General features: G+C 40.1%; 1 protein-coding gene across 7 annotated transcripts; it reads right to left on the bottom strand.

The window, feature by feature from the left end:
* On the bottom strand, window positions 1-24,737 carry med25 (mediator complex subunit 25). Of its 7 annotated transcripts, none has more exons than XM_034893399.1 (21): window positions 24,579-24,737; window positions 24,176-24,244; window positions 22,569-22,718; window positions 22,423-22,468; window positions 22,147-22,271; window positions 21,551-21,649; window positions 21,182-21,302; window positions 20,841-20,997; window positions 17,617-17,741; window positions 17,393-17,468; window positions 16,052-16,305; window positions 10,998-11,099; window positions 7,842-7,927; window positions 7,699-7,756; window positions 7,494-7,601; window positions 6,713-6,889; window positions 2,958-3,068; window positions 2,671-2,742; window positions 1,645-1,815; window positions 1,411-1,531; window positions 1-476 (listed from the first exon to the last, which is right to left on the bottom strand). In XM_034893399.1, the coding sequence occupies exons 3-21, from the start codon at window positions 22,712-22,714 to the stop codon at window positions 373-375; spliced, it is 2,259 nt and encodes a 752-aa protein (XP_034749290.1). In that variant the 5' UTR covers window positions 22,715-22,718; window positions 24,176-24,244; window positions 24,579-24,737; the 3' UTR covers window positions 1-372. The 7 variants fall into 7 exon arrangements, with proteins under 7 accessions (XP_034749290.1, XP_034749293.1, XP_034749294.1 ...); XM_034893402.1 differs by having other exon boundaries at window positions 2,958-3,065; XM_034893403.1 differs by having other exon boundaries at window positions 7,842-7,924.
* Window positions 24,738-24,950: the final 213 nt, after the last annotated feature.

Here is a 24,950-nt window from a genome sequence, read left to right as displayed (position 1 = left end):
TATTTCAAATTTCTATGATAACATTTCAAAAGAAAAAATGTATAGAAAAGTAGAGTTTTCAGAATCATAACATGATTGACTGTTTCCCCTGTTTGGGCTTCCTCCGGTGAGTAGCATGGGGGATTAGCGGGCTCTCCGTTTGACCATTATCATGAAAAAGAAAAAAAAGAAACTAACGCATGCATTGTCTGCCCCGAATTAACTCCCGCTGCTCAGTCCTGTAAAAAACCCAACAAAACATCAGAAAATACTCATGATTTGTTCCTTAATTTTGTTGAACATTTGTAGCACTAAAGCAACAGAGCGGATACATGTGTCCAAACAGGCAAATGACTGCTGAGATATATAAAAAATCCTGTTCCTGACGCTCAATCAGATAAGGTCCATGAGCATTTCATCCTCCATGACGCTGGAGACTTGGGGCATCCCAGGCTGGGGCACAGCACCTCTCTGGCCTCCAGACATCATCATCTGACCTGCACACAGGTTGGGATGTTTGGGAGGGGGGGGAGGAAGAGGGATTAAAATACTTTTTCCAGGATTGATATTTTCCATAGAAAAATCCGGTTAGGTCTTGGTCTTAATCAAACATCCAGTAAGTACAATGAATCCCGGAGTTTGAATGACAATTGCATTTTAAAGTCCCGTTTTACCCCTACATCTGATACAATAACAATACAATAATTTATTGTTTATTTATCTGAGTGTCTTTTTTTTTCTTCTCACTATCCCTAGTTGCGGTAACATTGCGAGTTTCAAAAGTTGTTTAATTAATAACGTTTTTTTTTCTTCTTCTTTTCCAAGCATGTTTTTTTCTCTCTTTTTTCAGCCCTCTGTTTCCATTAATTTGGCCAGGAAGGCCAACTAAGAGGCATTTGAGATTTGATTGACATAGGCAAACACCAAGGTGCTTTACTGTTGTGTACAGTGACTTAAAAGGTTTACGTTGTGCATAAATGTACTGCCTCAAAGCTCAGACACCCGGGACTTCTAAGTCAACAATGATACTAGATGTGTTCCTGTACTATTTGTCAGAAAATCAAACCTATACAACAAATAATGGGCAAATATAGAATGTGGATTCAATTGGATTTTTCTTAGATCGGATGGCTGCATGTGAAACGGGGGGAAAGGAGATATATATATATCTTTATTAATGCATAGTTGGCATAAAGTGCAGTAGAAGAAATAAAAAGAAGTAGAATCCGTCTTTAAGGTCTTTCTAAATTTTACTTTGATGCCTGATGCGACAGTTGTTTTGATAACTTTTCAAGCAAATAGAATTTTTGTAGTTGTTCCAAATTGTTTTGGATATCAAACTTATTCCCCTTCAAAAAACACATATATATTTTTAGACCTATATTGTGAAATGTCATGTCTACTTGGGTGACATGTTTCATGCCTGCTGACCTGCCAAGGGCTGCCTCCACTGGCCCTGCATTTGAGCCCCCCCTCCTGGTGTCGGATGGACCAACTGTGGCCCTAGACCTTGGTGAGACATCATTCCTGGCATGTGAGACACCCCACCCTGCTGCGAGGACACAGAGACAGAGGAGCCACATTAACTTCTACAAAAACGTAGACATCCAGAAGAGCAGTTACTGTATGAGACATTTACTACAGAGCCATTTGTTGCACTCTTACTGGCTGCTGTTGGCTTAGGAGAAGACTGCGAAGCTGTGGATTGGCTCCTGGGTTTGAGAGGCGGAGTATGGGACCCTGGGGTTGGGCTTGTCCGCTTTGTGCGACTTGGTTGGGTGGAGCACCACTGACCGGTGGCTGCTGGTTGGCTGGTCCAGCTGCTCTCATCGTCATCTTAAAGGAAAATTTAAGATGTCTCACATCGCATTCAAGTCATATAAGAAAATCATTTACGACATATACATATATACACACATATATGAAACATACAGATACCAAACATTCTGTACATTTTGGTTTCTTGTGATCACCACGGTCAAACACGCTTTTTTTTTTCATCACAAACAACTTGCATGTTTTAAAAATACTTCTTAGTTGGTAATCATGCGGAACCTCCAAGGAGTGTTTACAAACTTAAGGTTAGTGAAGCTATTGTCTACAATGTTTCACGTGGAATTAATAAAGATAACAGTCATACACGGTGGATGTCATGAACATAATTCAATCTGTGCACTATGCATGTCATATCATGCACAAGGGAAAGAGTTGCTATTCCAAAATATATGCAAACGTATGCATGCATGTTGTCAATAAAAAATGCTGCATGGGGAACATTCAAAAGGGAGTGGTGAAACCAACACATGCTGGTAGGAATTTAGCTGTGCGCCGGCATGATGCTGAGAGGTGGGGTGGTGATGACGCAGTGGATGTGACACATGCCTTTGGTGTGTGAGATCTGGGTTTGATTCCCACGGCGATACATCGACCAATGTGTCCCTGAGCAAGAGACTTAACTCCTACTTACTCCAGAGGTGTGCAACCTCTGATATATAAAGCGTCAGCAAAAAAAGATAAAGGACTTTGTGTTGAACAATGCGCATTGTACAGATAAATCTGTTGGGTGCAGCTCAATAAAACTTGCCATTTGCCCAGCTGAAGAGAATAAAACCTAAAACTGAACGATGCTGTAATACAGTAAGGCCAAAACACATGTTGCTTTTTATGTCAAGTGGCTACTGCAGGTCTCACCATGTTGTTCTGCCTCTGCTGCTCCTCCATCATAGAGACCTGACTAACAGAGGGCATGCCCACCACCACAGACTGGACACAGGACAGATCAAAAAGAAGGAGGCGAGGGGAAGAGTGGTGGAAGAGTGAAAAATAAAGAGGACAGTGGAGAAAAGGGTTACCAGTAAATGCATGCAAAAAAATCAGTGGGCACCAGGGCAGTAAAGGTGTCAACAACAGGCAAAGTGAAAGGGAAACTGGTGTGGAGACCCAGGCAGACATGCCAGCGCAGAGTGGGTTTCATTTACCTGCTGCTGGACGTTGCCGTGGGAGACAGGGAGGGGGCCAGGGGGCCTGTTGAGGAAGTTCTGGTTGGGGGCGACCTGACCTGGCTGCATGGGACCTCCACCGCCCAACTGCTACATAGGAACAGAGAGAAAGTGAAACAGCAGAAAGTGTATTCTTCCTGGAACACTTTATCACCTTCACATATCGACTCTGCAATGCAAATGTGTCACTCTCACCTCTGCTTCACCTGTATACTCATTAACACGTTAAAGTTGCCAAGTACGAATACAAGTACAAGCCCTTTTTTTGTACGTCTTTGCCTCTTGTTGAGAACTAAAGGTGTCTGTGGCTACCTGCTTTACTCAAGAGCACCGCAACAGTCAAGATCACTGTGATCTGTTGAGTCAGTCAATAAACATGCATGTTCTGTGAATGTAAATTGTTGCCAATTCTATACAGGTTTGCTTGAAAGAGAGATTTTATGGATAAATAATTAAATACATAAATACTCATAAGCTCCTAAGTAGAGTAAAAGCACTTGTTCATTCTCATACTGGCCCAAAACAGATCGCTTCTTTAAGAAATTTCAATTTGAGTGATTGGCAGCAGACTCCTTACCCACATTCCTTATACATAACCTTAAGTACATATGGGCTTGTCAGAATTGCTATAAGATAGATTCAAATCTATGTATTAAAAACAATCACACCCATTTTGAAAAAAGGTAAACATGCAAGCCTCTTGTCCAAATAAAGGAATATATTCTAGAAAGATATTTGGACATTCTTATATTGCCATAATAGATCCTTAATCTGGATTTACAGTCAACATATTTTCCGCATGCAATGGGTTTTCACTGTGTTACCAACCTTCAGAGTGTTGGGCTGAAACCAAATATATTCACTTTGTGAGTGTGCAGATGGAAAGCAAAAAACCAACATGGATATGATGATACACTAGTGGAGACTTAACTTCAAGCAGCACCTGCAGCGGTGTTCACACTGAAGCTGGATGACTAAAGCCATTAGCAAAAGTCTGGAGTAGAAAAAGTAATATACACTATCTATCTGGAATTAAACGCAGAGAAAGAAGAAAGGAAGCAATCCCAATCTGACTGATAACTGCTTAAAAGGGAACATTGTGAAAGAGGCAGAAGGGCTCCTGAGTTAGCTGTGCTGTGCAGGTGCTGTGGTATCTTGTGTCTTGTTGTTTTTTACACTGAAGGAGAGACGAGGAGGAATGAGGGGGATTCACCCTTCCTCTAAAACACAAATTATTAACTACAGACTCAGGAGGAAAAATGCAGTGGAAAAACCCCTTCACCCATCCATCTTGCTGAACCTGAACAAATCGCCCTGGGATTGCGCTAATGCATGGTGCGTTTTACTTTTTCTGACCAACAATAAACAGAGCAACACACAGCTTTAGGTCTTGTGAGGGAACTGACAAAACAGATGCCTCTTTCTCTCATCTCCTGTCGATGATTTATCTCCTGTCTTTAGCCCAGTAACCTGTAAAATCCCGGCTCACGATTTAGGGCCTGCATCACTTTGCAGGGACAAATATTCAATTTGGTCTTGCTGTAAACAGAACAAGCTGCAATCTGGTTCCTGAAGAACGCCACTCCAGGGTTTTATACAGAGAAACCTTAACTACTGGTCCAAATTGAAATTTTAATTACGTTAAGATTGCTGTAGCGCTTCCGTATTAGCAATGCAGCACTGAATATGTGATGATACACAAGAGCCAGAAAGAAGAAAAAAAGGGAAAATCTTCATTAGAATTTCATGTCTTCTGCCTTCTCTAAACGCCCTGATGCTCAAACAAACACGGCTTGGAGTTCCATATAGGGCTGACGCGCTTTGTTCTGAAAAAGACATAAAATTAGCAGGGTGAGTAAACAAGCGCTTCACCACTGATGAGAGCAGGCTGTGAAGAGAATTGAATCTAACTCATGTAAACCAGACAACGGGCCTCCTTTTTAAATGCTGCATTGTTTCAGAGCGATGCAGCATCTCGCCTCACTGGATGCAATAAGCTGGAGTGGAGCCCTGTGATGGAAAAGACAGCTAATCCAGAGGACACATTTTAAATCACCCTGTCTCCAGGGATCAAGATGAGCAGAGAGGGAAAGTGAAATCTCCATGTCATGTGGACAAGACAGCAGCATTTGTAACCTGTAATGAACTCCGAGACAAGAAGGGCTCTACCTTTAGCAGAGAGGCTGAAAGGACGGGTCTTGTCTCTAGATTTCCTTCTCCTCCTGTCCCTAAAGATTGGCACACACCACTGCCACTCTACCGCTCCTCTTACAGCGAGTCTCATGTAATGTTAACATGTGGGCAGCCTAGAGTTAAAAATTCATATTGAGCCGAGTTGTGCTTTGTTTAATGCTGAATCTACAACCTTCCACATTTTTCAAACTAAAGCAAACATGATGGAGTCAGCATATTCTGTTATTATGAAGTTCTTACGCCTTGTTGGTTTACAGTGAAATATCATCAACCGATGAGGAAAAGGAATGTATTTTTGAATTGCTGGTATGACATTAAACTGTACAGGTCATAAAACAAGATAGGTGTAATAGGACTGAGAACACAGCTGATAATTATTTTCATTATTGATTTATCTGTTTGATTTTGTTTCCAATCGGGGCTGAACAATTATTCCAAATTGTATCTAAATCGCAATGTGGCCTACTGCAATTTTCAAATAGCAGGAGCTGCAATATTAGTTAAATATTGAATGATATACTGTTGTGCTGCATGTGGTGGTGCTGCAGAGATGTCCTGAACTTAAGAAAGCATCTTTGTTTGGTAAAGATCCCTGCAATAATCAGATCATAATCATGGTTTTCAATGAAAAATGAGAAATAAATCATGTGAAAATGATCATTACGCTAATATTGCAAATCATATTGCAATTGCAACATCAGTCAAAATAATTTAATTCAGATTTGTTTCAAAAAACGTTTTTTGATTAATGAAAATTGCAAAAAATGAATCAAAAAAACCACCAAGTCTCACATTTAGAGAGCCAGAACCAGCAGTTTTGGGGCATTTTTGCCTAAAATCGACTTCAACAATTGATCACTTACAAACATTTTTTTAAACTAATCAACGAATCACTTCAGCTCTAAAAATGACCAATAGTATGGTAACAATCTCCTACTAAAGTAAATACTAATCATTTCCATTAAAAACCATTACAAATGTAATCTTAAAGACTGTTTTAGGTGCTGCAGTTATTACAGTTAGCATGCAATTGTACCTAAATAAAAATTTAAAAAACACTATAAGCACTGTGTATTGTATAAGGAATAGCTTAAAGGTGTGAAGCTGTATATGGATGTTAACACAGTATAATTACCATTAACACAGTACACAGTGCACTGTGTTAAAGAGACAATGTTGTGAAGGATGAAAACACTTTAACAGAAAGAGTGCAAATATGTATTGCACCTATTATTTCCCTCACTTATGCAGGGATAATGAAGTGGGAGTGCAACAGTCAGCTAATGTTGCAGTAGGACTTTAGCTAATGCTAGCCTCCTTAGCTTCTGCTAGAGTGAGAGACATTAGCGGCTGCTGTGAAGACACTGGGCGCTCTAAATGAAATGTCAATAACAATGCACCTTAATGCCGTGAACAATGTTCCTCAATTCCCCCGTGCTCTTTTATAATGCCTCCTCATTATCACCTCCTTTGGGCCTCCACACTGAAACCTTCCCCTCTCCCCCCCACCCGCCCCACATCCTCCTCCGATCACTACTCACCGCTCTGTGCTGCTGGACCTGTTTGTGGTTGGTGATGACTTGCCGGATGCCGTTGACGAAGCCGCTCTGGTCGTTAGGGATGAGGCCCATGAATATTTTTTTCTTGGATGAGTAGAGCAGCATCAGCACCCGCACTTCACAGGGCGAGGTAGTGTGGGGGAAGTGGACGCAGCCGGCCTGCGGGGAGGGTCACAGGGTAAATTGAGACCTTGACATGGGACCCTGTCGTAATTATGGGATGGGCTCGGCCGGTCTTGGGGACATAACGTACTCCTGAGCTCATTTGCCAAATCAAACATATCGGTTTTATAAATTGAATGCAAATGGTATTAACTTAATTCATACTGTGCCTTCACTGAGCCGTAAATCAAATTCCGGCAAAGAGGCAGCGCTCAGCTGGACTGAATACTATTAATGCCTCTGCTATTTCTCAATGGTATTACCTCATTAACAATGCACCACACTGGCAAAACCCCTATCATTATGCTCTCCTTCGGGAACTGAATAAAAACCAAACAATTAAAAAGGGTTTGTCTGTACTGATGGCAAAGCATGTTTAAAATCAAACTATCTTGTATGAAAGGGACTAAATGTATAGGCTGGAACCCCCTCTAGAGTCTTTAGCACAACACTGCAACTCAGCTTCATGTTCAGTCCAACTACTGGACAGAAGTGGGACACATGGAAAATGTATTGAGCTAAGCTGAATGAAGGATACGTTTGGGGACATGGAGGGAAAACACATTTTAACATCACAATGCTAGAGTGGTGGAAAACTTACAAAGCCATTGGCCATAATGCGGTACAGGCCTTTCAGAGACTCCACGTCCTTGTTGGTGAAGAGAAACTGAACCATTCGAGAGTTTCTGAAGAGGTGACCTAAGGTTGTCTACAGAAGGAGCGGGCAAGAGAGGGCGAGAGTTATGCATCAACAATAAGCAAGTGTCACCACACACTCCAACAAAAGCTAAAGAATATGGTCTCACCAGTAGCTGCTGTGGAATCAGCTGCATGATGAGCTTCTGTGGCCACTGGTCTGTGTTTCTGTTTGGAGACACAATGCCAGCGGTAAACTATTTGCACAAAGCAACACCTCCCCCCACCCAATAGTGTTAGATTGGCTACTCACAGATTTTCTCCTTGGTTAACATGGACTTGACATGGCAGAGAGCGTGTCAGTTTGGTGGTTGAATCCATAGAAGAGGCTTTAGGCTTCTGCAGGAAAGGGGGGAGGTGAGGAATGACACGAAAACAAAAGAGTAAAGTTAGACAGTGAGCCTGAAGAACACCTGGAGCACAACATCTTAAAATCCCACACGAACCTGTGACCAAACCAACAAAAGATGGCCGGCAGAACCACCACACCTACAATTCAATGAGATACCGTAAACAGAACAGGTGAACATTAAGCATAGTCTTGATTGGGTTAATATCCTCATGTTATGAGGATATGAAATAGGCAAGCATAATTCATGATTCGTTATAAAATCGCGATCTCGATTGACGATTTAATTTTTAAATAACTTCCTTTTTTTTAACAACTTTGAGTCTGATTTAATTGTACGAGCTACTACTTTCTTCTGTGAGTTTTAAGCAAAGACTGTATAAAATGCTCTCCCTTCTCTTCATTGAAAGAAAATAAAAATAAATCACGATTCATATTTTCCCCCCGAGGCCTAATATAAAATGTGTTTTCGTATCATGTTACTGAGCTTTTTTAGACACTACTGGCCCCTTAAAGTTTAGCATGCACTACTGCTTTTAACACATGAAATACTTTGAGAATGATTCACCTCTAAATATATTTTGTACTTTAAAGGAAGACTGGACTGTGTGTTCTAAACTGCCTTTGAATCACAACCCTGAGAAAGCCTACGCCGAAGTGCTGGAAAAGACACTCCAAATGACTGTCCAACCTCAGATTAAAGAGTTATGGTGGCCAACATGTTTACTTTTGCAACTAATGAAAAGGACGTGAGAATTTTCAACACGTGCTTATTTTAAATTCGCAAAAGATAAGAGCAGGGGAATTGCCTGATTATGGGGTGCATGGGTTGCTGTTGTGACACATAACCGTTACACTGACTCGACTCGTAGCGAGCTAAGGATGCCTCCTTACCGTCTCTTTCTGGAGGTGCTCTGGGAATGAACAACTGCAGGGGACGCTGTGGACGCCAAGGAAAAACCCTGGACATTCTAAGGGAATCACATCTACCAGCTGACCTTGGAGCAGTTGGAGAATATCGCTGAGGAAAAGGACATATGGGCTGCCCCTGCTCACCCTTTTGCCACTTTGACCCTATTTAGGACAGGCAATTAAAAAATGGGCGGATGGATGGACTTTTAAAGACCCGCAGATAACCTGTTCTTTGGTAAAATGTTAAGCTTGAAAAAAAGAAGTACTTTCTAAGTGCATCAATACTGCAACCCCACTGGGAAGACCGCCAGCATGCTTCGTCTTCAGGGCATCGATACAGGATCAATGATCATTCGATCACATATTAGTCAGGCCCACTGTAGCCCCTGTGCTGTGCATTACACATGCATTGAGACTGGTTTTCTCCGCAGACTAATGGGTCATCTAGTTTCAGGGCTTGCTAAAGCAGGCATTAAAAATCCCATCCAAAAAAACACTTCTACCTTAAATTGAGAACATATTAAAAAAAAATAATGTTAGCAAAACCATTCTGGAAAATTAGCCCACATTTGAGACAACAAAAGCTTTCAGGAATTAACAGAGTGAAATTCAGCCAATAGAGAGCAAACCATGTTGATAACACTGGATTATGGGCAAGCTCCGGCCAAGTGTGCTGGCGTCCCTTGTGAGAGCTTTTATTTTACTTTATTTTTCCAACAACCATTTCTTCAAACAGGATTAAGAGTCTGTAGTGTAATTCTCCTCAACGTTGCAAATTACTCCAGAGGAGAATCACTTACAGAGCTGAAAGCCTAATGAGCGGACTGGAGGAGGAAAAAACAGATTAAGAGCAATGCTGCATGCTCCTAATCTGTCAACTCAGGTACATGCTCACAGGCAAGATTTTGAGTCTCCTAAGTTTCCCATTCTTATTCCCGTCCATTTAACTGACTTAAGACAATTTTGACAAACAGAAGAAGGAGGATGACACTATGGTCGATAGAAAGGATTGATCTGAGTCCGTCCACAAACACTTGAAGGTCTCATGAGTGAGGCATGAGAGCCATTAACATCCATTTCCCTGGCTCAGCACAGAAACTGCAAACTAATTCGATTTGACCTTGAGTTAAACCAATATTAGTACGACGGTAAAATAATGTGCAATTAATCATACTGTACAATAACCAATGACAGGTGGTTCTTACCACTCACAACAGTGAAAGCTCCTAGACAGTGATCATGGTCACGGAAAGTTGGAAGTAAGTGAAAAAACCCGCTGAACATTAAGTCCAATAAAACCATGACTTGATGTTTTTACAATTAAAAAATAACACTAGTTTTGTAATTTTAACGTTTACTTTAGAGGTGCTGGGAAGCAGATGTTGTGTCCTTTGGGGAGAGCAAGGCTCCTTGTTTCTCCATGTTTCCAGTCTCCCCGCTAAGCTAAGCTTAGCTAAGCTAAGCTAACAAGCTGTTGTCTCATATTTACCGTACAGACATGAGAGTGGAAACAACCTTTTCATCTAACACTCAGCAAACAGACAATTAGTGCACTTCCCAACTTGTTGAACTGTTCCTTAAACTGACTTATGTTGCCTTAAACCATAGGACTAAAGTTACATTGAACTAGGATAGCTTTAGCCACAACGCTAAGCTTTACTCCTGCTAGCAGGCCTGCGCGATTAATCGTTATAAAATCCCGATCTCGATTTACCCCTGTTCGCGGTTTATTTTTATGACTTTCATTCTCATTTATTTTACGAGCTGACTGCATCACAAACGCTACTACTTTCTTCTGTGAGTTTTAAACACAGACTGTATAAATAGGTTTTAAAGCGCTCGCAAGCGCTGCGACGCTCTCCCTTCTCTTCACTGAAGCCTCTATGTTTACAGGCTTGTGGTGATGCGCAATGTGCCGTAGGTGTCAAAAATAATATAATAATAAACGTTACACTCGGTGAGAAAAAAAATCGTGGCAGAGAATCATGATATCAGTTCTAATCTTGCAGGCCTAAAATATTTAAAATTCAAGATTTCTTTATTGCCATACCACAGTACACTGTAGTACAAAATTATGTGCAAAGTTCACAGCTTAAAAAGAATACGGCACAGGAACAATTCAAAATCAGACCTTTTACTAGGTATTACCTCTTGCCACTCCAGAACACCGGTCCATGCCACAATCTTATTGGCCACACCTGGCTGCTGTCCAATGGGATTTGGATTGCCTTGAGCTCCAGGCACACCAGACTGTCAAGAAAATAGGAGGGGGTTACATGTACAATTTAAGACCTTATTAAGAAAAACATGTGCTGTTGTCGATTCCAAAGGAAGAAAACACAGACTATTAGAGAATGATATAAAGCATGTGATTCTGTACAGCTGATTAAACTGAATAATTAAACATTAGATTTGCCTTTTTTTAGATGATTTAATCTTTTTTAACATAAGATGTTGTAAAACAAGGCAGAAGAATTAATGAATGCATTAAAAAAAACAGAAGAAAGGGAATTTCCTCTGGTTTTGATCTGATAGCAGTGCAAACATTTAAAATTCATTTTGATATTAGACATCAGACAGTGTGTTAGTCTGCAAACTCAGCTCCAGGCTGCTGGCAGTACAGCATCACCGACTAAAGTCTTGGCTCTCTAATAGCTAACTTGAGTCGGGCCACTTACCTTCGAAAATATCAACATGATTTAAGCATTGACTTAAGAAGAAGGTGAGAATACCAAATCAGTTCATTTGAACTCCACAGCCCGCTGGATATGATAACAAACCTTCTGTAATGAAATATAAGTAAATGCAGGGGGGTTAACGGCAAACCTTTCAAATTAAAGGATCCTGTCACCATTCTTCAAAAATGTAGCCTTATACTGCTTTTATACCACACCCATGTTCAACCCACGTTTCCCAACTAGAGGCCTCTATTACTTGTGTGCCCAGCCTCACAGCAATGTAGGCGTCATAATTGAATCTGCGCTCAAATTTAACATACTAATAATTTCAGTCATCAACGGTAGCTTTGTTCACATTAGGGCGATAGCAAGCAAAAAATAAATAAATTGTCTTCCTCTTAGAGATCTGGAGACTAGAGTCAGCCGATTTAGAGAAAATCAAATATCTCAATATTTTTGACTAAATAGCTCGATGTCGATATTGTAGGGTTGACAACTATATGCATAGAATGAGATTTTTTATAAATAATTATCCATTATGTTTATATAATAACTATGTGGGCAAAAAGGCAAGTTTGGTGTGTTCAAAAAATGACATTAGTCGACTGTAAGGCAGCCTTTACCAACAGGAAAAGACAACACTTACAAACAAAATTTAAGACAATATCAAGCCTCATATTGATATATTGCCCGGCCCTGCAGGAGACTTTCTTACATGCTTTTGTTACCTTAGAAGATGAACGCCTACCAAACTGTCTAAAGTAAGAGAAAGGTTTTAATAAGCTATTCATATTCAACAAAATGTATGTATTTCAGCTCTCTGTGAAACCTGTAAAGCAAATTCCTTGACTCAAGACCTTGTAAAATTCCATTATTTCGCAGGTGATTTGATAACTAAGAAGCAATCCCATGAAAATTAAATACATAAAAAGAAAATTGGCAAAAAAACTGCTTCTAGCCCGCCATGTTCCTGAAAACAAGATAAATGTAAATCCGGCCTTGCCCCATCTTATTTTTTAGTTAATGACGGTTTGCAACCATAAGGGTTGCATTAGTGCCATCTGCTGGACTGTCACTTGACCCCTCTAGTCTGGCATTGCTATGCCATGTGTGAAAAGGCAAAAGACGGATGTGTTCCTGAATCTACTTCATGTGTGAATAGTAAAAATCACTAGTGGTACCTAAAAAGGCTATCTCAGTAATTTACCAGGAACTATGTGTGTGTAAAAGGCTTTAGACCCCTGCAACTCTCTGCATGTGTAAGTCAGTCTTCCCTAGCCATCTACCGTCAATTTGAAATCACAGCTATAGACACAACTTTACACAATGGCGTTTGAGTTCTTCAAAATAATTTACTCTGTTAGAGCTATTTATCTATTTGGTTTTCCAGTTCTATTATGTTTGCTCTGTAAATAAATGTGACTTGAATTCTGCATGGTCAGGCAGTGCATTACATTATTGTCTTCTCTGCGGTTGGTTAGATGGTCACTCGTGTCCACATCCTCTTTTTTTTTTTTTAATCACTTTATTTTGTATGTCTGTGTGACTCAGGAGGTCACCCCTTGTACATGTACAAAAGCTGGTGGAAGGGATTTGAAACTACTGTATATATGAAAACTTAAAAAGGTGCTCTGCCACACTAAACCGTTTTTACTTACATTTTTTTTACTATGTTAGGTCATATGTGTTTGATGAAATGAACTGCTACCTCCTCTGTCAGCTCTAGCCAGTGAATAGAAATAAGAGGTGAAATCAGGCCGATTGTAACAGCTGGTCAGTCTGATGTCATGTTGCCTGAGCTCATTACTATTCATGAGCTCGCCCGGTTGCACTGGGTTAAGGAAGCTGATAACCTTCCTTAAGCTGATAACCCTCTCATTGGCTAGCTGTTAGCCAAACAGAGTCAAGCAGTTCAGCTCATTGAATATTAATGAGAACTGACACAAATGGAGTCTTCCAGCAGGCTTTCTATGGCACGCTAGAATAGCTTGAAACAAGGCCACCAAGGTATTTTTTCCACAAAACATGTTAAAGAGTCCATGGTAGAACTTCTAACATTACCACAAAGTAGGGCGGACCCATGCGATTATTTTTTAAATGATTAATCTAACGATTAATTTTTTCAATTTGAGATTATTTCCCATTGCTCAATTATTAACAATTTACACAAAACAAATTTACAAAAGGTTCAAATGTCTATTTATTAAAATTGTTTAACACTATACTGTTTAAGTAAAATTAATTTGTAGTGCAACCTGAAGCCAGATGTAGGCTACCAATCAAACAACAAAACAAAGTCACTTTCAGGAGGAATACACAATTAAAAACTTAAAGTAAAACAGAGCAAGTGCATTAAATAAATATAGCCTATACTTGCATAATAACCAGGCTTCTGCATGGCTCAGTGGAGATGGATGTATTTGCAATAGCCTCCACATTTGTAAAGTGCATTCAAGAGACAGAACAGATGCAAAAAAAACGTTTAACATTACTCTTTACCATTAATCTTTAGTAGCTACTGAGCAATTATTAAATGTTTCACTATGAAGCCAATCAGTTAAGTTTTGACTGCAACAATGAACTAAATCAGACAGCTAGGGAAACCAGAGATTATTCCTAATATGCTAAATTATCACCAGCCATAAAGCAGACAATTAATGTGTAAAAGTAAACCACTGGCTACACTGTTGCATCTAGTTCAAAGTAAAGATCATGTTTATTCATCACAATCAACTATATCAACATTTTATGTTAATGCACTACTATATTACATTACATATCATTTTATCTAAAGTGACTTACACTTGCTATATTTTAGAGGTCACACACCTCTGGAGCAACTAGGGGTTAAGTGTCTTGCTCATGGACACATTGGTGAACTTATCACAGTGGGAATTGAACCCAGGTCACCCACACCAAAGGCATGTGTCATAGCCACTGTTCCACCACCACCATATATTATTTAATTTTAACAAATGGGCCTTACAACTGGCCTCTTCCTCCCTGTCATCTTCATCTTCCTCATCCTGATCACTTTCTGCCTCTGTCCCTCTCTCTGAATATGCAGCCTCCTCTTCCTCCCTCACAGTCAATTCTTCCTTTCCTTCTTCTCTTTCACTTCTTTCTGCATCTCCTTCTGTAGTCTTCTCCTGCTCTGACCCGCCTGGTCTCTCCAGTTTACTGCCTTCTCCTTCTTCAATTCCCTCCTACTCTGAATGTGAATACAAATGATTGATCTCAGCAAGCACTGTGAAGAGTGTTACGTAACGCCTCCAAAATGGCGACCCTCTGTAAACATGCAAGTTGGTAATATTTTGTATTATGCTGTTCTCGTCTTTACTAAAATCGAAACTAACCATAGGGCAGAATGCTATTCCAAATCACGAGGGAGCAATTGGACTTCTGGCTAATGTAATAGACGCGCTTTTGTTGATGCTGACACGCCTTTAGCATACAACACATTCATTACAAATATAACTTTAAATTAAATGTGTGTTTAAACTTGACCTGGGGAAACTGACTTCACTTTCAGAGACTTGGGGGGGGGAGCAGCTCAGTTGGGATGCAGGTCCGCCACACACCGCAGCAGATTAGCTGTGACGGGCCGTGGTAAAGTTGGTTTTATATTGGACATTCAAAAAATCTATTACGCAGTTTGACCTTCCAATAAAAAAACAACTTCACTACGGTCTGTGACAGCTCATCCTTGCTGCGCAGGAGGTTTTTGATGTGATTTAACATAATATTTTTGACGTGACACGTAAACGCAAATTATTTGTGTCAGCGCATTTACAGTACGTAATTGACGACATCGATGAATCGTCCTAGCCATACCACAAAGTAATCAAATACAACAAATATTGACAATTCAACATAGTATCCCTTGATGGAGCTGGACGGAGGTAAATACTGAGAGCAAGATGAGCTGAATATGTGCAGAAAGTTTAATCTAATTTGAATCTAAAGGGCAAGAGATGCAACACAAATACTGGCTGGGATTTCAAACTACTATAGCAACCCCATCAGACAATTAGTAAAATTCTGAAATAGTTTGATATGCCACAGTTCAGCAACAGTTCTATTACACTACAGGAACTTGATGTCCTGTATTCTGGGTCTGCGCCCCAACCAGAATGTTTTGGATGAACTTCACTGAAAACGTGCCAACAATCTTAACTTTGTACAGACAAATAAATAACAATAATAAGGCATCAAGACATGCATGTCACATATTCTGAATCTGAATATAACCTTTATATTAAAACACAATTCTGCGCAGTGCTTATCTAACACATTCCCTGCATTACTAAAGGAATAGTGTTTTGTTTAGTGTCGAGAAGACTGGTCAGATGCGAGGCAGGGGAAAATTGCTTGTAACAAAAATCCGACTTCCAGCACCTCCATTGTCATTAGTGAACTCACTAATGTAATTATCACGTTTTAGATCTAGTACGCAATCGTTACATGTTAAGTTACGGGTTGTTAAGTTCCTGTAACGTCCGTAAAAAATGACCACATCCTTACCATGTTTGGCTGGGAAGCTGCTGTAGGCTGATTCACGCTGGGTGACTGCTGAGGCGGTGCCTGCGGCGGCTGATTGGTTCCAGGCTGTCCTGGGGGTTGGATTTGCTGCTGCTGATTGGGGGTAACTTGTGGTATCATGGGCCGTGATGCTGTAGTGACTGTTGCGATGTTGGGCTGAGGGAGCTTCACTCCAGGGACTGATGGGATGGTTGGCTGACTGGGGAACGGAGGACCTGGATTGACCATTCCTGGGACTAGAAGTGGCAGAGAGAACACAAATGTCAGAACAGATACCACATTTAAAAACATGTGCAAAAGGCACATGGCCATTACCGAACAATGTTTAAGAATAAAAGCCATTCTGACCTTTGACAAATTTTGGGTTACTTTTAGTCTTTGCTAATCTAAAAACAATCTCAGAAAAAGAGAGAATAAATTGTACTGTAAAATGCAGACACAAGTTAAGTTTCCATCCACATGTCAATCAAATAACCTGAAGTTCTATAAAAAAACACAGTGAATAAAGCTGGTGAAAATGTGTTTCCATCAAACGGCTTTAAAGCAAATGAAAACCTGTGCGTAACGATGTCAGATGCTGTTTTGCGATCCAATTGGTATGTCAAATTGATGTTAGACAATTTAACAACAGTCAAGCTAACTTTTGCACACATGTTGGAACAGTGCTTATTTGCAAGCTGATAACGACGTAACAAGCTTTAAAAAAGAAAACAACGACGCTATCAACACATTGCTATGATGATGCAGATGCAACTTGGCTTTTACTTTTCCTCCGGCACCGCTGTGAGACAACTTTTTTTTCTTTTTAGACATGTCTCGCTGTTTGAGCACCTTCCACTTATTCCGGGGACGTCCCATGGCTTGTCCTAACCTTTGTTAGCCGTTTTCTTCACAATTTCCTGATAAATTAAATTCAGAAAGTCTCTCGTCTCCTCGTTCGTCCACTTACATCGGTCTTTGTTGACACCCTCCATGTGTGCAAACCGCGCAGAAATACTGGGCAGAAATTAATTAACTTTGTTTTGTGGGGGGTTGCGACCATTCAGCAAATGACGTTTCCATCAGTGTTTATCGCATAAGCCATATATCAATCAAGAGAAAATCCGATGAGGCCGAAAGTATTTCATTTAGTCGATATTCTTGAAATTCCAATCGAATTTAACTATTTCCATATGCATTTTTTATTTGATATCACTTAATTCAGATAAAAACACGTGGATGGAAGGATAGCTACAGTCATATATACAGTGTGCAGACAGAGACAATCACGATTAAAACCTTGGCTAACATAAATTGGTCACCAAAGGTTCACTGGTAACTCACAGCGACTCTTCTGGTTGATGGCCTGATCCACAGCCATCTGTGCAGCCAGCTGAGCTGCAGTCATGGGGGCCGGATTCTGTCAGCAAGCAGATTAAAGGAAGACAATGCTGAGCAAAACGTTTTAGGGAAGGAACATAAACACCACTGTCTGAAACTAAGCCAAAAGCCGGCGGCAGGAATTAGTCGCCAGGAAGCTTTACGCTGTGTGGCTGCATGCCCATTACCTGATAAGGGTGGGCTGGGTTGATGGGTGGAAGGGGCTGTGAAGGTCCGCCAAGAGGCTGACTGACAGGCAGCGACTGAGGAGGAAGGACAGGTTTGAGTGGCCCAGGTCCTCCACCTGAGGAAACTGGAGACAGACAGTGGGATGAGCTTAGAGTTTTTACACAGTTATGTAAACTTCAGGATGCTGCCAATGTAGGAGTAAAACAGTGTAGTGGAAAATGGCCGCCTTGATGTTACTCAACGTGTATAATTGAATGATATGTATGCAATACATTTAATCATGCAGTATAAGTGCATGTGTCCTCAGATAACGCTGTCTGGTACAGAACAGCCCCCGGGACAGGTGAAGTAAAACTGAGGTAGGCAACTAAGGTAAATGTGGGCACTATTGCAAACAGCCTATGTCAGAAGCAAAGCAAATAATAAACGGCAGCTTGGTATCTTGGATTGGCAGGAGGAGGAGCAATAAGGCTTTATAACCATGTCACTGTGTCCAGTCTTTGAGACTTGTGGCTGCAGAGTCAAGACTCAGACATTTGTAGTATTCTTTTGTAACAAAGTATTTTAATTGAAGACCTCTTTCCCGGGTGATCTTTCCACCTGTGAAAAGGGCTTTGTACTATAAAATATAAGTACTTCACTATAAGACATATTCAACAAGGACATCACACCGACTCACCGAGAGGTGCAGGAGTAACCATTAGGTCTTCTTTAGTTCATTATTTATTACGGCTGAGCTACCACCAATAACAGATTGGCTACACGTCATCAATCACATCATCTTGCAGTGGAATTGTGTAAAATTGTGAATATCTCGTGCAGCAGTTACCACGTGAACTTAGTAATTAGTATCTTACAACCATATAATACAGCATGTAATTACAGAAAACTGACCAAACGGAAATATGATCAAAACAGTCAGCTGCTGGTAAAGTAGGTACCTCAGAGAAAACAAATAGTAATCGGCAATTTAGCATCACAGGGAAAAGCACTGTAACCCTATGAAGATGGAAGGAGATTTCAGACAACATTAATGCCAGCTTTACTCTTGTCATTTGCAGCCCTGAAAAAAAAGTGTGTCTGGAGGTAAGAAGCTTACAATAAAGCAGCTGCTACAACTGGGAAACTATAAAACTTAACTACACTATTCTGCATGTTGCCACAAATTACATTATGAATTATGAACAGTGCTATACTATACAAGCATTCTTAGAAGGTGTGTATGTGGCTCTGTCTGCATCATCTAAAGGACGTTAAGATTTATTTATAGAGCACCGTTCAAAACTAAACTTTTCTTTTATAAATTACCATTTTCTGCAGACATCTTTGAGCATGTCTGGCTACGCTGAGACCTCTGCTGCTCTCGTAAAGATAAACATAATTTTAAAAATGTTAAGTAGCTTCTATTATTAAAGGAAAATTATGCAGTTTTTTTTAGCTTAATTTATTTTAAAGGAATATGCCAACTTATTGGGACTTCAGCTTATTCACCGTAAGTTGATACATACCCTTCTTATCTCAGTGTGTGCTGTAACTCTGTCTGACACCCCCTGCGTTAGCTTAGCCTAGCACAGATGCTGCAGGTAACCGGCTCCTACTAGCCTACTGCTCCGAATAAGTGACGAAATAACGCCAACGTGTTCCTATTTACATGTTGTGATTTGTATAGTCACAGGGTGTACAAATAGCAACAGTCACATGAGACACTATAACAACTATAGAGAACTATATTCTCAGAAAGGCAAAGTGGTGCTACTCGGGCGGAGTGATTCCATAGACGTTTAAAGAAATATTGATTATGCGACTTCTAGCGACTAGCTAGCTATTCAATGCACCTCAGTACTGTGACCAAGCCTGAGCTGACGGCTTTGTTAAGTACACTAGATACGGATTACAACATGCCCTCAGCACGTATTTTAGCCAGGCGTTTTTTCGCTGCTACAACTGACGCGGTCAAGCCGTACGATCACTACGCCTGGCACCACCATACTCGTTGTGCACACATACAGTGGCTTGAGAAAGTTTACACACCCATGCTAAAGTAGATCACAAAGAGGAATAAAAAAAAAAAGCATCTTTTGGAAATTGATCTTAACGCCTTAATTCAAAACATTTAGGAAAATACAACCTTTTAAGGACACACATTCTCTTTGTGAATGAATAATGTATTGTAAATAAATAAGTGTTCTTCCCTTAAATACAGGGGGCATAAGTATACACACCCCTATGTTAAATTCCCAAAGAGGCAGGCAGATTCAGGATACTATGCATCCTGATAAAGTTCACTTGGCCTTTGGAATTAAAAAAGCCCCCCCCCCACATCCTCACATACCTTTCACCATGCATAGAGATCGGCATGGGGAACTTTCCATAAGATCATCTCTCAATGCAAATCAAACCAGCTATAAAGTTAAATAAAACTAAGCCAATCTCTATGTATAGTGAAGGGTATGTGATGATGGGGGGGCTATTTTATTTTAACATATCCTCAGTCTAATGCAAATGTATTTAGTTCAGAAGAGATTTAAATTGATTTGGACAGACCAGTCTCACCGCAGTGGCCCTCAAACATAATGGGCAACTACGAGCTCACTGGGTACAGTGTTAGCCCGGTGTGGTTGAATCCTTGGCAGCAGTTGGACCCATGGGCCTCTCTATGTGTACTATTTAATAAAACATAAAGTGTTGAAGTGCTCATATAATGCTTGTTGGCCTTTTCCCCTTTCCTTTATTGTGTTATATATCTTTTTTGTGCACGTTATAGGTTTGTAAAGTGAAAAAGTCAAAAGGTCCCCCCCAAAGGGACTTACCATCTCCAACAGGAAACACTGTTCACAAACTACTCCAAACAGCTCTATTGTAGTCCAGCCTTTACTTCCGTGACAAACGTGTTTGATTTTGTAACACACGTTATAATGCTCGCCTAGCAGCTAGCGAGGCAAGCCCTCAAACTCTGCTTCTGACTGGCTAGTGTTCCTAACCTAGCTACTGCACATGTGCAATTCCCAACAAAGATGTAATAGAAGTGAGATGCCTTACTATGTAGCTAAATGGAGAGCTCAACAAAGAGGGTGAAAAGAGGAGCTGCAGCAATGTGTAGTACAATAAAAAGATGGTGTTTTTTGAAAATGAAACCACGTAAACCATTTCTGATATCACCGCAAAATGCAATTATGAACTTGAGAATTAACATAATATGAGCACTTCAAATGTTGTTTCTCACCAGGAAGCGAGATGCCTCTGACTAGGACCATGTGGAAGGGGTCCTGGCTGTAGTCTGGATGGGGTTCAACGGCACCTCCTCCCGAAGAAGCCCGCTCAAATAAAGACCTTAGAGCGGGCAGTTTCCGAGGAGCCACCACAGAGAAGTGAATTCCTCTCTAAGAAATTTGAAAATACATTCAATGAAATACATTCAATGCTCATTTTGCTTTTTTGTCAAATAGAGTAAATGAAATACAAATACCACTGATACTACCCCACTCACAGAATACCTATAACAAAAATAATGGCACTAAAAATAATGACAAGTACTTCATGGAGACGATATAAGTGATAACTCACATCTCTGATGATTTTGACCAAGTTGTCTGCGGTGCAGCCGGTGTAGCTGACACTCTCCACAGCAGGAAGCAAGTAAGGTGGAGAATTACACAGTAGCACACACACCTTGTGGGTTTGACCTCTGGCAAAGGTAGAAAAAGAGAAAGCAAAAAGCTATGATTTTCAAGTCACTGTGATTTTATTTGACCTGAATTTAATTTTTTGTTATGGACGGTATCAGAGGAATCACTTTTTAAATTCAATAAATGCAACATCTTTCCAAAGTCAACAAGTAATCGTGTAAATAATCATGATTTCACTATTGTGACTCAATTATTCATAATCAAGCAGCCCCAGCGTAAGTGAACAGTGCAAAACAAAAAGCCTTACATTTGCTCCCTCATTTTCTTAAAGTCGTCAAAGAGCTGCAAGGCCACAGAGAGCCCCTCTGCAATTAGACTACAGCTTTCGGCTCCGCCACCCATGAACCTATGTGAAGAAACAGGGTCATATTTAATACTTTAAAAATCATGCTGTCTTATTTATCGGTTATGATAAAATAAAACAATATGAAACCACAGGAACCTAAACTCTATAATAATTAAGTAGTAGAGCTGCAATGAATAATTGATTGTCAACTTTTGAATTAATTGCCAACTACTTTGATAATTCATTAGTAGGTTTCAGTATTTTTTTTAAGACAAAAGTAAAAATTCTTTGATTCCAGCTTGTTAAATGTGAATATATTCTAGTTCCTTCTCTCCTCTGTGACAGTACACTAAATATCTTTAAGTTGGGGACAAAACAAGACATTTGAGGATATCATCTTGGGAGTTTGGGAAACACTGATCCATGTTTTTCATCATCTTCTGACATTTTATAGACCAAACAACTAATCGATTAATCGAGAAAATAATCAACGGATTAATTGACTATGAAAATATTTGTTTGATGCAGCCCTATAAAAGATCATTTGAACAATTTACTGGATGCTGTCGATCCACGAGACAAACTCAAAGGCAGAGCTGGTTGGTGCGTGACACTGGACATATGACTCAGGAGCACAGTCCACTGTGTTAAACACCACAAGACCGTACTGTGTCCCTCCGTACTAGAAGGACAAAACAAACATGGGAATATTTATATTAGCAACATTGACTGAGTTTTTTGTAAGCAATACATTTATAAAACTACTGACTAAGAATGTGAGCTCAAACGTTTAATAAAAAAAAAAATTTAAAAAAGGAGGGGGAAACACTTACATCTCCACCGAAATCTGTTTCTGCTGGGGGCCCTCCATTGAAATATCTATGGCAGATCAAATGAAAAAAATAAAACAGATGCATTTAGACATGACAACATGAATAATACAGGAATAACTTTGCAAAGGGGACATCTGGGCTCTTACTCAATTGCTGGCAGTATGTAATTTTTCCTTAGAGATTCAAAGTAAGGTCCGAGGTTTGCTGTCCCTTCGATGACAAACACCACATCAGCCACCTGGTTGGTCCCGGGCTTAGTGGACGGCTCCATAAATGCCGAACCTGCCACCATGGATCTGGACAAGAAGAGGGGACATATTTTACATTTTATGCAAGTGTAATATTCATGGTATAGCAGAAAAATGTAGTATTAAAGCGTTTCCAATGCAAGAACTTTGCTTGCCTTTCAACTGGAAAAACTAGGGATTACATTAAATTTCCTGAATTTTAGATCCTAACTCAAAAGTAACACAACTACAGCACTACTTTACAAGCACCAAAAGGTTCCCAGTGCTCATTACTCAGTGGTGGAAAGTAAATAAGTCAATTTACTCAAGTACTGTACAATTTTCCAGGTGTCAATTTGCGTCGGAGGCTTTTTTTTATTTACATCTGCAGTGGCATGCCATCCCATCCAGTTTGCATTTAGTTGGACAATCATATATTTTTCAAAAGGACAATGACCCCAAACACACCACCAGGCTGTGTAAGGGCTATTTGACCAAGAAGGAGAGTGATGGAGGGCTGCGCCTCCACAGTCACCGGAAATAAACCCAATCGAGATGGTTTGGGGAGAGCTGGACCGGTGAGTGAAGGCAAAAGGGCCAGCAAGTGATGAGCATTCTGGGAACTCCTTTCAAGACTGTTGGGAAACCATTTCAGGTGACTACCTCTAGAAGCTCATCAAGAGAATGCTAAGAGTGTGCAAAGCAGTAATCAGAGCAAAGGGTGGCTACTTTGAAGAAATTAGAATATAAGACATGTTTTCAGTTTTTTTCACACTTTTTTGTTAAGTTTATAATTCCATATGTGTTCATTCATAGTTTTGATGCCTTCAGTGATAATCTACAATGTAAATAGCCATGGAAATAAGGAAAAGCATTGAATATGAAGGTGTTTCCAAACTTTTGGCCTGTACTGTTTGCTATATGTCAGAGGTCGCACGCCTCTGGAGCAACTAGGAGTTAAATGTTTTGGGGACACATTGGTTGATGTATCACAATGGCACTTTAACCCAGACCTCATCCACACCATTTACACTTTTACTCAGCCAGTCTTGTATATTGTATCCTACATTTATTTGACAGCTTTGGTTACTTTGCCAATTCTGATTATTAGTATAAAATATAAAAAAAAAAAAAGGAAGGATTTTGTACCTTTACCAGCAGCGGGATTAAAGTGATGCACACATAAGTGCATCAATTTTCAGAATAATTTTATATTATAATATATACTGTACATTTTTCAGAAACTGGACACACTACTATTATAATACTTCTAGTATTTCTACGCTATGATATTGCTAGAGTACTTCTTCCACAACTGTCTTTACTACTTATTGCATAGAAAATAACTCGGGGACATTCTCTAGAATACAGAGAAACAAACAACAGAAGGGGAAATAATACTTACTTAATTTGTGTTAATTCTGTTTCAAGTCTGACATTATGCATACTGGTTCAGATTTCCTCTATTTATAAACGCTGTACATACTAAAAACCTCACACATTTTAAAATAATTCAATTTGATCACCTCTTATTCCTTTACTCGACACATTACACTGGTGGGAGACCACGCACGAAAGGTGTGTTGCTTCAAGTTCTGCTGAGCCCAAGAGAGAAAGTGAGAAGTTAGCTAGCTCTAAAGATACTCTACACTGGGACTAACAAGCTAATAGTATCCAACCGAACTCACTGCTAAAACGAAGTATCCCTGTTAACTGCTATGAGCCTTTTTCTGTGCTCTGGTGAGTTAGAAAACGAAAGCAAAATGAGTCTGCACGGCCAACACTAACACACAACTGCACAGAGCTTTACATTCACTGTTAGCTTAGCTCGCTAGCTAGCTAGGTAAACGTCAGTGAGCGTTTTAAGCTATATTTGTTCAAATATCTTAAACTATCCCACCGTCTACCTAGAAAGTAATGTGGACTGACCTGGTGGTTTCCGACTGCCAGTCAAATCGTGATATTACTTAGCTAAACAGAAATATAACGTAAATCAGTTAGAACTAGCACAATGTTAGCTAGCATAATTTCATTTGTTGTATTTTTGACGGAAGTGACAAAACAATCGACCCGCCCACAAAATGTGACGTAACGAACAGCTTCTTGGTCGTAGGGGTGATGCCTCCTACAGGTAAAAGATCTTGAACCAAGATGCCCGTATAGCATCCAAACCCACATGTTTGTCGTGTCGCAAGTATCCTAAGCTCTAAAGATATACATGGACCAGAATCTTCTTCTTTTTTTGGGGGGGGGCACCATCATAGTGGGATTGTGGGGTGTCCTCCCCCAGGGTTATTTTGA

This window comes from Etheostoma cragini, chromosome 15 (genome assembly GCF_013103735.1).
Source record: "Etheostoma cragini isolate CJK2018 chromosome 15, CSU_Ecrag_1.0, whole genome shotgun sequence".
NCBI classification, from domain to species: Eukaryota; Metazoa; Chordata; class Actinopteri; order Perciformes; family Percidae; genus Etheostoma; species Etheostoma cragini.
Note: the sequence above shows the minus strand (reverse complement) of the source record. Positions and strands in the feature narration are given on the sequence as shown.

Coding starts and splice junctions, on each gene's coding strand:
- med25 (XM_034893399.1), bottom strand. CDS start 22,714: ATGGTGGCAGGTTCGGCATTTATGGAGCCGTCCACTAAGCCCGGGACC. Junction 21,303..21,550: donor AAGAAAATGAGGGAGCAAAT/GTAAGGCTTTTT, acceptor TACCTTTGCCAG/AGGTCAAACCCACAAGGTGT. Junction 1,532..1,644: donor TCCTAAGCCAACAGCAGCCA/GTAAGAGTGCAA, acceptor GTGTCCTCGCAG/CAGGGTGGGGTGTCTCACAT.